Here is a 15,788-nt window from a genome sequence, read left to right as displayed (position 1 = left end):
CCTGCAGACCTGCAGACCTGCTCCACAGCTTGCGAAGCTACCTTGCTGCAGGTGGGGAGCTGGGGGCTCAAATTGGAATCCTTACTCTGGTCCTTGCACTTTGTGTCATGTGCACTTAACCCACTGTGTTACCACCCAACCTCTCAGAAGAATTTTCACATTCAAACCTGGTGCATGCAAGTCACCACATCCTCCGATAAAGTTCTGTGCCCTCCCTCCACCATAACCATCTTAGTTCTCACATTTTACAAAAGATAGTCTGTTTATCTTCTTGATTTTTCTTTTCTTTACTCTCTTCATCCTACTCCTCCTCTTTCTCCACCTTCTTCACTAATCCCTATGCTTTAGTCCTTTATACACTGCATATAAGTGAAACTATCTGGTAGTTGTCTTTAATCTCTTCACTTATTTCACTAAACACACCTACTTCCAGTTCCATCCATTTTTGTCCTAAAGGACACAATATCATCTTTTTGGACTGCAGAGTAATACTCCAGTGAGCATATGTCCCATAACTTCTTTATCCAGTCATCCGTTGATGGGCATTTAGACGCTTCCATATTTTGGCTATTGTGAAATGGGCATGGACTTTTTTCTTTTTTCCTCCAGGGTTATCTCTGGGACTCAGTGCCCGCACTATGAATCTGGAGGCTATTTTTCCCTTTTGTTGCCCTTGTTGTTTATTGTTATTATTGCTGTCATTGTTGTTGGACAGGACAGAGAGAAATCAAGAGAGGAAGGGAAGACAGAGGGGGAGAGAAAGATAAACACCTGCAAACATGCTTCACTGCTTTGAAGCAAACCGCCCCACATAGGGAGCCTAAGGTTTGACCCAGGATCTTTAAGCCAGTCCTTGAGCTTTGCGCCACATGAGATTACGCCGCACCACCCAGACCCAGGGCCTGTACTTTTTAAAATTTTTTAAATTTATTTATTTATTTATTTATTTTTATTTAAGAAAGGATTAATTAACAAAACCATAGGGTAGGAGGGGTACAACTCCACACAATTCCCACCACCCAATCTCCATATCCCACCCCCTCCCCTGATAGCTTTCCCATTTTCCATCCCTCTGGGAGCATGGCCTGTACTTTTTACCTTTGACATTTTGCTACTTCTACTCAACCTGGCAGTGTGGGCCAGGCTGCTGTTGCACCTCCAGACCACACGAGGGCGCTGTGCAAATAGCCTGGAAATGGCAACCGAATTTATAAATGCAAAATAGGCTGGGCAGTCCTCTTCCCTTTCTTCCTGTCCTCTTGGTAAGAACCCCATTTCTGAGCCATCCACTTCATCTGCCTCACCACTCTCCACTCTAATGGTTCTGCCGCACGTGAGTTTTTTTTTTTTTTAAGCAAAGTCAATCCCTGGATTTCTGAATGTACAACATAGCTTTTAGAAGAGATCCCAGGTGTTTAGAAAACATCCAGCATTCGCAAAGCCATTAAAGCTGTGTCTTATTGAATTGTGTGTATGCATATATATATATATATATATATATATATATATATATATATATATATATCCACATGTCTGACTATGTACCTACCAGTAACCCCACTAACAATAATACTGTGCTACCTAGGCAAATGATTCACCCACAGACTACAGCAAACATCTCAGGTTCAATGTTGAAATTAAGCAGTCAGAAAACACTACTGGGAGGTGGGGGCAGGCAACGGGGCAGTGGGGGCAGTGGGGCAGTGGCACACCTGTTCTATGTACAATGCACGAGGATCCCAGTTCGAGCCCCCCGGTCTGCAAGAGGTTGAGGACGCTTCACAAGCCGTGAAGTAGATCTTCAAGTGTCTTTCTATTTCCCCCTCCTCTCTTAATACCTTTCTGTCCTATCCAATCTTCTTCTTCTAGCGTTTGCCCTTCTTCCGTAGCCAGTCAACAGCATCAGGTTGAGCCTGATGTAAAGTTTCGAGACCTCCTTTGAATCTGGAGAGGTGGCAGCAGTTGACTATCCAATAAAATGGAAGAAATAACCGCTGGGAGCAGTGGATTTGTAGTGCAGGCACTGAGGCCCAACGATAACCCTGGAGGCAAAAATAAATAAGTAAATAAATAAATATTTTTTAAAAGAAAAAGAAAACACTGCTGCAAAAAGACTTTCATGCCTGAGGATCTGGAGTCTCAGGTTCAGTCCCCCGAGCCACCATAAACCAGAGCTGAGGGGGTCGAGTGATAGCGCAGCAGATTAAGCATTCGTGGCACGAAGTGCAAGGATCCGCTTAAGGGTCCCGGTTCAAGCCTCAGCTCCCCACCTGCAGAGGGGTCACCTCACAAGAGGTGAAGCAGGTCTGCAGGTGCCTATCTTTCTTTCCCCCTCTCTGTCTTCCCCTCCTCTCTCCATTTCTCTCTGTCCTATCCAATAAGAACAACATCAATGGCAACAATAACAATAACAAAGATAAACAAGGGCAACAAAAGGGGAAAATAGCTTCCAGGAGCAGTGGATTCGTAGTGCAGACACCGAGCCCCAGCGATAACCCTGGAGGCAAAAAGGCAAAACAAACAAAACAAATAAATAAATAAACTAGAGCTGAACAGAAAACACTGCTGAGGTGAAAATCAAGGTTAGCAAAACAACCAAGTCTTCCCCATTGTCAGGTGATGTAAAGTATTTAAGAGAGTAAATGTGTGTGTACGTACATTTATCCATATCCATTTCTGTGTTTACCTAGTGGTATGTTTTTTTATTTTTTATTTTACCTTCTATTGGTTAATAGTTCACAGTACAGTTTTTGACACTCTGGTACAATTTTTTATCTCCCCATGATAGGTGTCTATTGTTATTTGTTTTTGTTTGTTTCTAGACCCGAAAACTGGTTAGTTCAGGCTTATGGTGGTGCTGGGGATTGAACCTGGGACCTCAGAGCCTCAGGCTTGAAAGGTTTTCATATAACTATTATGCTGTCTCTCCATCCCTCCTTGTGATAGGTGTCTATAAAACAATCTCCCCGCCCCAAACTCAGGCCCTTTTCCACTTAGCTGTTTGTGTATATATACCCAGGTAAACAGATTGGCTAAATACTTTAGAATGGGATCTATTCAGATATTCTGGCTATGCAACTTCATTTTTATTTTTCTGGGAAGGCGACGTAATAGGGAAAAAGACTTAGAAGTCCCAAGAGAGACTGACTGACGCAACAAAAGGATCCAACCACACCCTAAACTTTAATGGATGTATTATTTGACATTCAGCTCTGAAATGGAAAGCAAATACTTTTCTGAAGCATAGCAACGTCAGGGATTTGCTCTTTGAAATAGGAAATTAACTTCTGCAGACATAATTTCCCAAGTAATACTACACAGTCTTCTTCTTGAGTTGTGTCGTTTCTTTTTGGTCTGATTGCAGCTTTCTTCTATTTTGATCCCTCAATTTCAGGTTATTCTATGAGCCAGTAACAACACCTTGTGGCCACACCTTTTGCTTAAAATGCCTTGAGAGATGTCTGGATCACAACGCAAAGTGTCCGCTGTGTAAAGACGGGCTTTCCCAGGTAAAACACTTGTTTATTTTTCTCTTTCTCCTCCTCTTCCTCCTCCTCCTTCTTCAAATCATTTTATTGCTATCTTAGTAGTTTACAGTACGATTGCTGGAACATGGGTACAATTTCTCACCTCCCTGTGCTAGGTGTCAAGCCACTGTTTCTTTCTTGACTGGGCTAGCGTATCTGCAAGGGAGTATTTAAATGATTGTCTGATTGAGTCCCAGGCCGTTGCATTCTGCTAGACCAAAATGGCCCCTAAAATCATCTGTGTACTGTTCTTGTTTCGTAACCACCACAACCATCCCCTGGCTTATCTATGAAGTCTTTCTGGGTATCGAGGCCACCCTCCCTCTAGCTTTTTGTTTTAAGGCAATTTTTTAAAAATATTTATTTATTTATTGAATAGAGACAGCCAGAAATCGAGAGAGAAGGGGGTGACAGAGAGGGTGAGTGACAGGGAGACAGACACCAGCAGCACTGCTTCACCATTTGTGAAGCCTTCCCCCTGCAGGTGGCGATCGGGATCTTGAACCTGGGTTCTTGTGCATTGGAACAAGTGTGCTCAACCAGGTGTGCCATCACCTGCCCCCCCCCACCCTCTAGCTTTCAATGAACTGTTGGAAGTAAAATTTTGTTCCTTCCCTTGCTTAGGTGAAGTGATGGAGTATATGGGGCTGGGAGGTGCCATATCTGGTTTAGTACAAACACACACACACACATACACACACATACAACCATATGCAAGGGAGTGGTGAAGCAAGTCTTCAAGGGTCTTACCTATCTATCTGTCTGCTCTCTATCTCAATTTTTATCTGTTCTATCAAATAAAAAATAAATAAAAATAGGGAACATGGCCACTGGGAGTGTTGGATTCAACATGTAGGCACTGAGCCCCAGCAATAAATAACTCTGGTAGCAATACAAATTAATTAATTAATTAATTAATTAATTAAAAGGATAACATTTACTGACCCGATTGCAAGTGAGAGATCTGGCTCTTATACTGAGGTCAGACATTTGTGCTCTGGTATCCGATGGCATTCAGATGAACAGAAACAAAGAAACATCAATCCATGCCTTCGCCACCTTTTTTTATTTTTCACATTTTTAATTGCTTTTATATTTATTTATTTATTTTCCCTTTTGTTGCCCTTGTTGTTTTTTATTGTTGTTGTGGTTATTATTATTATTGCTATTGATGTCCTTGTTCGATAGGACAGAGAGAAATGGAGAGAGGAGGGGAAGACAGAGGGGGGAGAGTAAGATAGACACCTGCAGACCTGCTTCACCGCCTGTGAAGCGACTCCCTGGCAGGCGGGGAGCTGGGGGCTCGAACTGGGGTCCTTCTGCTGGTCCTTGAGCTTTGCACCACATGCGTTTAACCCACTACACTACTGCCTGACTCCCTATTTTCACATTTTATTAGTGATTTCATAATGATTTACAAGATTATAAGATTACAGGGTATAGTTACATACTGGTAGGTGCAGTATGTAACTATACCCTGGGCACCACAGTTCTGGGCTTCCTCACCAAAGATAAAAGATAACCAGCGTAGTTCTCACCAAGTCTTAGAGACAAGTTGGCCCATGTTTTGTTTCACAAGTTCTTAAGGCTCAATTTCTCTAGAGTCCACATAGGAGCAAAACCATCCAGTAGTTGACTTTCACCTCCTTGCCGCCTCCTCACAGCAGAATTATTTCCAGTGTCTTAGTAGGCTATGTCTATGGACCTGTGTGAATTATGCATTGAGGGGTTACTATGTGCCCTCCCTAGATTTGTATTTAAGTATCATCAGATAAGTTAGACTGGATACCTCTCAAGTCACTGCTTCCCCCTCCCCCACCCCCCAAGAGTGTCACTGAACAGAGTGCTTTTTTCTCCTGAAGCTGGGAGGCGGCAGTGACTTAAGAAATTGCGTACCCAAACTACCAAGCACCATTAAAAGTTTACATTCACTGGAAAAAAAGAAAGAAAGAAGAAAGCATCCCAGAGGAAGAGGCTGTGTGATACTTTAGAGTCAAGGTCGGGGTGGGGTGGGTAAACGCTATTCTCACCTCTTTCTGTACATCCACACAGAGCCACACAGAGAGAGCTATTTCGTTCCAGTCACCTTCACTGGAGACCAGCCAGATACAGTCTACCAGTAGGTTTATACTCCAGGGTGCCCCCTGCTGAATTGGTAGTAGAATTCTCCACAGTGGACAGTTATCTACACCGTTTACATCCTGTTATGCCTGCCCTACAGGGTGAAGTGCACTGTGCTTAGATTCCTGGCTATGCATGGAAGTGTCTGGAAGGGAAGAAAGAGTGGTGATTGAACTTGAGTCTGGCTTTGAAGTCATCTGATCACATCTGAAGGGTTCTGTTTTTCTCTCTGAGGAGGGTTTACTATTTCATTGCCTTTCTTCGGGTAGTGCTTGGCATCCAGAAAATACAGCAAGAATGTCATCATGGAAGAGCTGATAGCTAAATTCCTTCCTGAGGAACTCAAGGAACGAAGGAGACTTTATGAAGAGGAAATGGAAGAACTCTCTAAGTATGTACATGCTCTAAGGATTCCCATGATGCTTCTATTTTTAGTTCTGTTCCCACTTAGGACTCAGCATGCACATTTCTTCCCAATTCTTATGCAACGAGAGCAGATTGATAGCTTGAACTTGGCCATGGCACCATGGAACTTGCAGGATTAAACAAATAGCGTCCCTGCCCCCCCATTCAGTTATTCAGCGGTCACCAGCACACTACTAGTTAGGCATCAGTCAAACTACCCGCCAGGTCACCTCTTGGCAATAGTAACAGGGTGTTCCTGACAAGACTTAATTGGAGGAGTTTAATCAGAGGGCCTTATGAGTGTCTGGAAGATGGTTTTCACATGAAGGAGGATCTGTGAGGGTGAGAACTTTGGTAACAGTCAGAGCAGGGCTTAAGACACCCCATCCTGCCACAAGGGGAGTATAATTCACGGTCCAAGGCAAGTCACTCAATGCCTGTGGGCCTCAGTATGTTCATTCATAGCTTGGGCCTAATAGTACTTTGTCCCTCATGGGCTTGCTTTTATAATTTTCAGAGTTTTTTTTTAAGTAATTTATTTATTTGATAGAGACAGAAAGAAATTTAGAGGGAAAGGGGGAGTTGGAGAGGGACAGAGATACCTGTAGCACTGCTTTTCCTGCTCATGAAGCTTCCCCCTACAGATGGGAACTTGAGGCTTGAACCCAGATTCTTGTGCATTGTAGCATATGTGTTCAGCCAGGTGCACCACCCCCGTCCCCTCCGTGGGTTTGTTCTGAAGCCCAGGAGAGCCAGAGCACAGCACACATTAAACATCTGAGAATTATAGTAATGCTGCTCCGTTTGTTCTTTCTCAGATGCACACAGAGATTTTTTTTAAAAAAAGACTATGTTCGTTTTGTAGTACTTTATTTATTTGGATAGAGACAGAAAGAAAGGGGAGATAGAAAGACAGAGACATCTACAGTACTGTTTGACCACTCATGAAGCTTCCTCCCCTATAGGTTGGGACCATAGGCTTGAACCAAGGTCACAGATATGGGTTGACTATTACGTCTTTTTTTTTTTTTAACATTTTTTTAATCTTTGTTTTTTTTTGGATAGAAACAGCCAAAAATCAAGAAAGGGAGATAGAGAGGGAGAGAGATGAAGAGATACCTGCAGCCCTGCTTCACCACTCATGAAGCTTTCCCCCTGCAGGTGGGGACCAGCAGGCTCGAACATGAGTCTTTGTGCACTGTAACGTGCGCTCAACCAGGTGTGCCACCTCCCGGCCCCGACTATTACTTCTGTAACTATCTATTTATATTTTTACATATTTGCCCTTTTCATTTCTATGGTCTTGCTCACTCTTCCTTTCTAAGTCAAACTTACTACTTCTGAGTGTCATTCCCCCCCCCCCTTTTTTTCTTTTCCCCTCTTCATTCTCTGGGTCCTGATGGAATTGGAGTTCAGATCCCTCTTATACCATAACTTCATTAACTACTTATCTCATTGGATATCTGGGTTGTTTTCAGATTTGGATTATAACAAGTAGTGTGCATAGGTATACACAGATTGATTTGGATAGGTGTCTTTGTGTCTTTTGGAGGGTTCCCTGGGACAGAAATTGCTGAGTCATTGAGGAAGTCCATTGCTAGTGTTCTGAGGACTCTTCAGTTTTCCATAGGGGTTGAACCAATTTACATTCCCACCAGCAGTGTAGCAAGGCTCCTGTTTTTCCCCCACAGTCTATCCAGCACTGTTATTTTTTTTGTCCTCTTTAATGGATGACATTCTCCTGAGTGTGAAGTGATATCTCATTGTTGCCTTTATTTGCATTTCTCTAATCATTAGTGGCTTTGAGCATTTTTTAAAGATATTATTTATTTATTTACTTATTTATTCCCTTTAGTTGCCCTTGTTGTATATTGTTGTAGTTATTATTGTTGTTGTCATTGAAGTTGTCGTTGTTGGATAGGACAGAAAGAAATGGAGAGAAGAGGGGAAGACAGAGAGGGGGGAGAGAAGATAGACACCTGCAGATCTGCTTCACCGCCTGTGAAGCAACTCCCCTGCAGGTGGGGAGCCGGGGGCTCGAACCGGGATCCCTATGCCAGTCCTTGCGCTTTGGGCTTTGAGCATTTTTTAACACATCTGTTGGCCCTCTGGATCTCTTTCTTAGTGAAGATTCTGCCCAACACCTCTCTCCACTTTTTAATGGAGTTGTTTGATAATTTCTTGTTGCTGTTGATATATATATATATATATATATATATATATATATATATATATATATATATAATTTGGCTATTAGTCAGGGTATCTTTGTTATATTTGTGGGTCAGTGATACAGCTCACCTGGGTAGTGCTCCTGCATTGCTATGGGCTTGACCCAAGTTCAAGCTGGTCCGCCACCACACTGGGAGAACTTTCAGTGCCGTGGTGTCTTTTCTCTTTATATCTCTCTGTTTTGGTCTCTCTATCTAAAAAGGTTAGTCTGGAGTGGCAATGACAAAAGTACATTGACTTAATCATTAATTAATGAGTTAGGAAGAGGAAGAGAGAGACAATAAGAGAATGAGTGCATTACTCTGTCATGTGGGGTTCCAGGGATCAAACTCAGAAACTCACCTTTGCAAATCCATTGAGCTCCCCACTGTGCCACCTCCCAGGCCACTTAAGACACACATTTGTTTATTTGTGTTTTGTTTTACCAGAGCACTGCTTAGATCTAACCTAGGGTCATGTAGAGGATTGAACCTGGGACCTGGGGGGGAGGGTCTTAGGCATGAGAGTCTTTTTGAAAAACCTCTTTGCATAACAATGCTGGCTCTCCAAACCCAAGGTATTGTTTTTTTTCCCTATTTTTTATTAGTATCTTTATTTATTTATTGGTTAGAGACGGCCAGAAATTGAGAGGGAAGAGGGTGATAGGGAGAGAGACAGAGAGATACCTGCAGCACTGCTTCACCACTAGTCAACTATTCCCCCTGCAGGTAGGGACTGGGACTTGAACCTGGGTCTCTGTGCACTGTAACATGTGCACTCAACCAGATGCACCATCACCTGGCCCCTTGTTTTTTTTTCTTACAAATATTTATTAATGAAAGAGAGAAGAAGAGATATACAGAGAGAACTAGAACATCACTTTGGCATATGCAGTGCTGGGGATTGAACTCTGGATCTCATACTTGGAAGTCTGTTGATCTAGCAGCTGTACAACCTCTTGGGCTGCTCAGGGAATCTTTGAAAAATAGTCACTGATATATATGAGAGAGGGGGTGAGAGAAATGCTCAGCTCTGGTATATGTGATGCTGAAGATTGAACCTGGGACCTCGGCCATGCAAATCCTGTGCTTCACCATTGAGTTATTTCCTTCACTTCCTGAAGGCATCGTTATCTTTAGTTCTAATTCATCACTTTGTCTTGAGTCCCTATTAGCTGTCTTTTCCAACATCAGCTAGTGCCTTATAAATACACACTGAATATATCAGAGAGACCAGAGGGCGCTTCCCTCTGAAATGGATACTCCACACGAGTAGTATTTCGAGTTGTCTGCAGATGACCTTGGCTCTCTTGGTCAACTTGGGTTCAGATGTGCCTGTTTGGGATTTGCAAGGCAAACAGGAGAATAAGGATTGAGGAGGGGTGAGCCCAGATCTTCAAGTTCCCTCATGCCGCTGGCAAGATAGTGTACTACTTTGTTCTCTGTGCACCCCAGACTCAACACAGCCCCCACCACACTGAAGGAAGCTGTGGTACTGTGGTCCCTTTCACTTTTTCTCTCTTGGTGTCTCTCGGAAAGAAGGAAGGAAGGAAGGAAGGAAGGAAGGAAGGAAGGAAGGAAGGAAGGAAGGAAGGGAGGGAGGGAGGGAGGGAGGAAGGGGGAGCAAGGGGAGGGGAAATGAAATGGGAGGGGAAGGGGGAGGGGAAGGGAAGGGAAGGGAAGGGAAGGGAAGGGAAGGGAAGGGAAAGAAAGGAAAGGAAAGGAAAGGAAAGGAAAGGAAAGGAAAGGAAAGGAAAGGAAAGGAAAGGAAAGGAAAGGAAAGGAAAGGAAAAGGGGGGAGGAAAACCTTTGAGGTGTAATAATAACTCACAATGCTAAGGAACTTGGGAACTTCTCTTGCCAATTTAGAACTTGCCGAGTGTCCATTTCCATCACTCAGCCTTTAGACTCACCTTTGCAGATGATAATGGCATTCAGCTCATAGGATCAGTTGCATATCTGTTTTTTTTTTTTAATCATTGGCTATCTGAACTTGATATCTCCCCACCCTCCTGTGGAGGAATCAATCACCTGCTAAGATTTGGCCCACCATTGCCTGGTCTCTGTTGTTTTGAGAGCCCTGTCCTGTGTTCTTCTTGACAGCTTGAATAAGAACGTGCCTATTTTCGTGTGCACCATGGCCTATCCCACCGTCCCTTGTCCCTTGCACATCTTTGAGCCTTGCTACCGCCTGATGATTCGTAGATGCATCGAGACAGGCACTAGACAGTTTGGCATGTGTCTGGGTGATCCTGTCAAAGGGTAAGTGAAGTGCTGCGTGAGAAAAGGAAGACTGAGTTTGGGAGGGGCTTGGGGTTTGTGTTTTCCTTAGAGGCATTCTCAGTGGATAGAAAGACATAGCATTTGAGAAGTCAGCGTTTTGTGATCATGTGTATTTGCAAAGGCTGGGGTTGCTCTCACCCCCTCTCCCCTGGATAACCCATCTGGCAGACTGTATTTTCCATTTATTTGCTTGTTTCTTTTTTTTACCAGGGTTGTTGCTGGAGTTTGGTACCTGCATAGCTCCACCATTCCTGGTGGTCATATTTTATAGAGAGTGAGAGACAGAGAGATAGAGAGACAGAGAGACACCTGCAGCAGTGACCCACTGCTCAGAAAGCTTCCCTCCTGTAGAAGGAGACCTGGGGCTTAAATCCAGATCCTCACGCATTGTAATGGGTACACCAGAAACACCACAGCCAGGCCTCTTAAATGCCTATTTAAAGGAACCACCAGATGGGCAGGGGAAGTATCATAATGGTTCTGCAAAAAGATTTTCAAGCCTGAGGCTCTAAAGCCTCCAGTTCCATCCCACACGCTACCAGAACTGAGTAGGACTCTGGTAGTAAATAAATAAATCCTAGGGCTAATTTTTTGTTGTTGTTCACTGGGTCGTGTCAAGCATAGAACTTGCTTTATAAGTGCGTGAATCCTGGACTCTTAACTTCAGGGGCTGCTCTGACTGTAACACTTGGGCGAGTTTAACTTTGGACAAGTTACTCAGCCTTTTGGTGTGACTCAGTTTCCTTGTCTGTAGAATGGCTATGGTACTACTGCCCACTTCTGTGAGTTTGTAGGGAAGACTGGTGAGTATGCCTAAAGCACTGAAAATAGTGTTTGCTCAATAAATGGTAGCAGCTATACAAATGCATTACTATTTTATTATTATTATTATTATTAGCACTGACACCGTCAATTGCGCAGGTGCTATTGTAGAACCCGGAACAGGCAAATAGGCAGATATCTCTCCGGGTGTGATGTGGGGTTAACAAAGTAGCTGTGAGGCCAGGCCAGGGACACAGCTTCTGAAGCATATGCTTTCTCTGTTCCACTCCCAACGAACAGATTTGCAGAATATGGCTGCCTTCTAGAGATCAGAAATGTCCAGTTCTTTGCTGATGGCCGCTCTGTGGTCGACAGCATAGGCAAGAGGCGCTTCAAGGTCCTCCATCAGGGCCAGCGGGATGGCTACAACACAGCTGATATTGAATACATCGAAGACCAAAAGGTGAGGGCCGTCACTGTCAACACACTCCAAAATTTAGCCTACCCCTGTAGCTTGACAAAGATGGCTGACAAAGGTGGTTGCAGAAATGGCTACAAAGACAGGAGACAATCAGCACTGTTGAGAGGCCTTGGGATTTTTTTTTTCTCCAGGGTTATTGCTGGGGCTCGGTGCCTGCACCATGAATCCACTGCTCCTAGAGGCCATTTTTATTTCCCTCTTTTGTTGCCCTTGTTGTTGTAGCCTTGTTGTGGTTATTATTGTTGTTCTTGATGTCGTTCTTTGTTGGATAGGACAGAGAGGGGGAGAGAAAGATAAACACTGCAGACCTGCTTCACCACCTGTGGAGCGACTCCCCTGCAGGTGGGGAGCCGGGGGCTCGAACCGGGATCCTTACACTGGTCCTTGTGCTTTGCGCCACGTGCACTTAACCCAACTGTACTACTGCCAGACCCCTGAGGCCTTGGGATTTCTTACCATATTGCTACACAACATCCAGTGCTGCGTAGTTGCTGTTCAATTGTACAGTGACTATGAGAATACCCATTATCTTGCCTCTTCTTTTTTTATTGTTGCTGTTATTGTTGTTGTTATTGATGTTGTTGTTGGATATGACAGAGAGAAATCGAGAGAGATGGGGAAGACAACGAGGAGGAGAGAAAGATAGACACCTGCAGACCTGCTTCACCGCCTGTGAAGCAACTCCTCTGCAGGTGGGGAGCCAGGGGTTTGAACCGGAAACCTTATGCCGCTCCTTGCGCTTTGCACCACGTGCGCTTAACCTGCTGCGCTACTGCCCGACTCCCTATCTTGCCTCTTCTTGCTTAGTTGTGGACATGCCCACGAAGTGCCAAACCAGACGAATCCTGGATCCCCTCTAGCCCAAAAGTTACTTCTCTGCCAGCAGCACAAAGGAAAGATTTGGAGTAGCATCAACACACATGTATTTTACTCATCAGTTTCTTTTTTGTTGTTTATTTCTGTTTAGTTTCGCCACCGGGGTTATCTCTGGGGCTTGGTGTTTGCATGATGTCTCTATCGCTTCTGATGACGTTTGTTTTAGAGAGAGAAATGGTGGAGGAAGAGGAAAGGAAAGAAAGAGATGCCTGCAGCACTTGTCTACTACTTGGAAGCTTCTTCCCTGCAGGTGGGGGTTAGGGGCCTGAGCCTGAGTCCTTGAACTTTGGTGATATATACACCTGACTAAGGATGCCACCACCCAGTCCCCTCAATTTCTTTACACTGGAAACCTTTTTCTCCTGTGAACACACACACACACACACACACACACACACGTTTGCATTATCCAGTGTCTAACCTGGCTAAGAGCCCTCCCAGGTAATCCATAACCCTGTAAGGCAGCACACTGACATATCTAGTGAATCCTTGGCTTCTTGGACTAATGAGTAGAAGAAGAGGTAAACGGTCTCACTCATTCATACTCACAGGCACTGTATAGGAGAAGCTTAAAAGTATTTGATCCACAAATCCCTGTGTTTGACTTGGAAGCTAGTGTTACACAGTGAGACACGGATTCATGCCTCTCATCCAGGAAAACAATGGAAAGCAGATGTAAACAGTGGGAAGGAGCGAGGAACAAGCCAGCTTAGTTTTATGCTTTGGCCAGTTTGAGACTTTCCTGGTTCTTTACATGTCTTTCTGCTTCAGCCCATCTCCTTAGTGGAACTTTCCCCTCTCCTCGCCGCCCCCCCCCCAGCCTTTGCAGTACTTGTACACATGACACACGAGCTGTGGAAGAGCCTTTCACACCCCACAGTGAGAAAACCAGATGGGTGTGCCTTCCCACAAAGAGGCAAGACAGATGTTCAAAGAAAGAGTCTGCTCCCAAAAGCAGGTCTGTGAGAAGGTAGGGAATGCTTGACTTCTACTCTGATGCTTTCAGGTTCAAGGGGAAGACTGTGCTGAGCTCATGGGATTACACAACTGTGTCTACGAGCAAGCATCCTCGTGGTTTCACTCCCTGAAATCATCTATGAAGAATCGGATACTCAATCACTTTGGTCCAATGCCAGAGAAAGATGCTGACCCCCAGGTACCTGTAAATCTCTTTGTGACTGGTTGCCCCACCAGATGAGGGAGCCTCAGTTTTTTATTTATTTATTTATTTTTGTGAGTGGTTGTCACCCAGCCAATCAAGGGTAGAGATGAGGAAGATTCCAATTTGTTGTTCTCTGGCTGGGCAGTGGGCACCATGGATCAGACCAAATGGATCCAAGTCTGATTTGGAGTGACTGCAGAGTAGGAAGTTGGATCAAAGATAGGCTTTGTGAGAGTAGGCAACTGAAGGAATGATACTCCACTATTAGAAGAGCAGTCAGTGGGAGTCCAGACTCACATCATGGTAATGTGTGAGGGTGAGAGGACTCCTGGGGGCTGGCAAAATAGCTCACTTGGATAGTGTGCTTCTGAGCCATGTGTGACCCAGACTTGAGCCCAGAACCCTATTGCCTTGAAAGAAGCTTTGGTGCTGTAATCTGTCTCTGTTTCTGTCTCTGTCTCTCTCTGTTTATCTCTAGAAAAGATTCATGCAAGAATCAGACTTAAGAAAGGTTATCTCTCATCCAAGTACTAACCAGGCCCAACCCTGCTTAGCTTCCAAGATCAAAGGAGATCAGACGTGTTCAGGGTGGATTTTTTTATTGATTTTTAAAATTTTTTAAAATATTTATTTATTTATCCCCTTTTGTTGCTCTTGTTGTTTTATTGTTGTAGTTATTACTGTTGTTGTTATTGACGCTGTCCTTGTTGGATAGGACAGAGAGAAATGGAGAGAGAGGAGGGGAAGACAGAGAGGGGGAGAGAAAGATAGACACCTGCATACCTGCTTCACTGCCTGTGAAGCGACTCCCCTGCAGGTGGGGAGCCGGGGGCTCGAACCAGGATCCTTAACGCCGGTCCTTGCGCTTTCCACCACTTGCGCTTAACCAGCTGCGCTGCCACTCGACTCCCCAGGGTGGACTTTTAAACCTGTTGCTTCAGTAGGTAGCAGCTTCAACGACAGTAAAACTCCAACTAGCCAGTCAACCAGACGAATCCCATCCACTTCGATCCAGTGAATATGGCACCCCTATCTTTCCATTAGGAGGAGATTTCTTAGACCAGCACACCACACACATTAGCATCAGCTAAAAGGCCAGAAAAAATATCTCACCTGGATAGTTCACCTACTTTCTATGAACCCAGCTCCCACTGCACTTGGGGGAAGCTTTGGTGCTGTTGTATCTCTCCATCCACCTCTCTTGTCTCTACATCCTTTTCTCTATCTGGAAAAGATGGCCCAGAGTAGCGATGATTGGGCGGTGACCAAATAAAATCAGCTTAAATATCTGTTCATGGTCCTGGAGCATAAAGTTCCCAAGATGTCAGTCTAGTATCCTGAGTGGGCAGTCAGAGGGATGTGCCAGACAGACCACAGTGAGGGCCATGAAAAGATCCAAAATGATGGGGGCGAGGCAATGGCATGCCCAGTTAAGTATAGATATTACCATACACAAGGACCCCGGGTTCCAGTCCCCTACTTCCTGCCTGTAGGGGGGAGGCTTCACAGGTGGTGAAGTAGATCTGCAGGTGTCTTGTCTTTCTCTCCCCCTATCCCTATCCCCCTTTCCTCTCAGTTTCTCTATCCTATCTAATAAAAATAGGAAAAAGCCAAAACCACATACACCGGAAAACATGGCCACCAGGAGCGGTGGATTTGTAGTGCTGCCATCGAGTCCCAGCAATAATCCTGGTAACCATAAAAACAGAGAGAGGGAGAGAGAGAGGGAGAGAGAGAGAGAGAGAGGGGGGGGGGGAGGAAAGAATCCAAAATGAAGTAGGCTGGCAAAATAGTTTACTTGTATAGTGCGCTGCTTTGCCGTGTGTGCGAGCCCAGCCCCCACAGCATGTCCATATTCGAGGGGCCTGAAAAGAAGCCGGAGACACTTGAGTAGTGGCGAGACCAGGTCCTAAGGCTCACACCGGCTGGAAGGCAGTCCTAGCTGCTAGGATACCACTTAA

At 44.7% G+C, this 15,788-nt stretch overlaps 1 protein-coding gene across 2 annotated transcripts in view; it reads left to right on the top strand.

The window, feature by feature from the left end:
- LONRF3 (LON peptidase N-terminal domain and ring finger 3) overlaps positions 1-15,788 on the top strand; it is a 59,233-nt gene that overhangs the window by 39,632 nt on the left and 3,813 nt on the right. For both annotated transcript variants that reach the window (XM_016191418.2, XM_016191417.2), the window contains 5 exons: positions 3,395-3,509; positions 5,918-6,039; positions 10,367-10,525; positions 11,609-11,771; positions 13,672-13,821. In XM_016191418.2, coding sequence (XP_016046904.1) covers positions 3,395-3,509; positions 5,918-6,039; positions 10,367-10,525; positions 11,609-11,771; positions 13,672-13,821 — 709 coding nt within the window. The remainder of the gene's footprint in view (positions 1-3,394; positions 3,510-5,917; positions 6,040-10,366; positions 10,526-11,608; positions 11,772-13,671; positions 13,822-15,788) is intronic.

The sequence above is a fragment of the Erinaceus europaeus genome, chromosome X (assembly GCF_950295315.1).
Source record: "Erinaceus europaeus chromosome X, mEriEur2.1, whole genome shotgun sequence".
Lineage (NCBI taxonomy): Eukaryota > Metazoa > Chordata > Mammalia > Eulipotyphla > Erinaceidae > Erinaceus > Erinaceus europaeus.
This window is presented reverse-complemented; position numbering and strand designations above follow the sequence as displayed.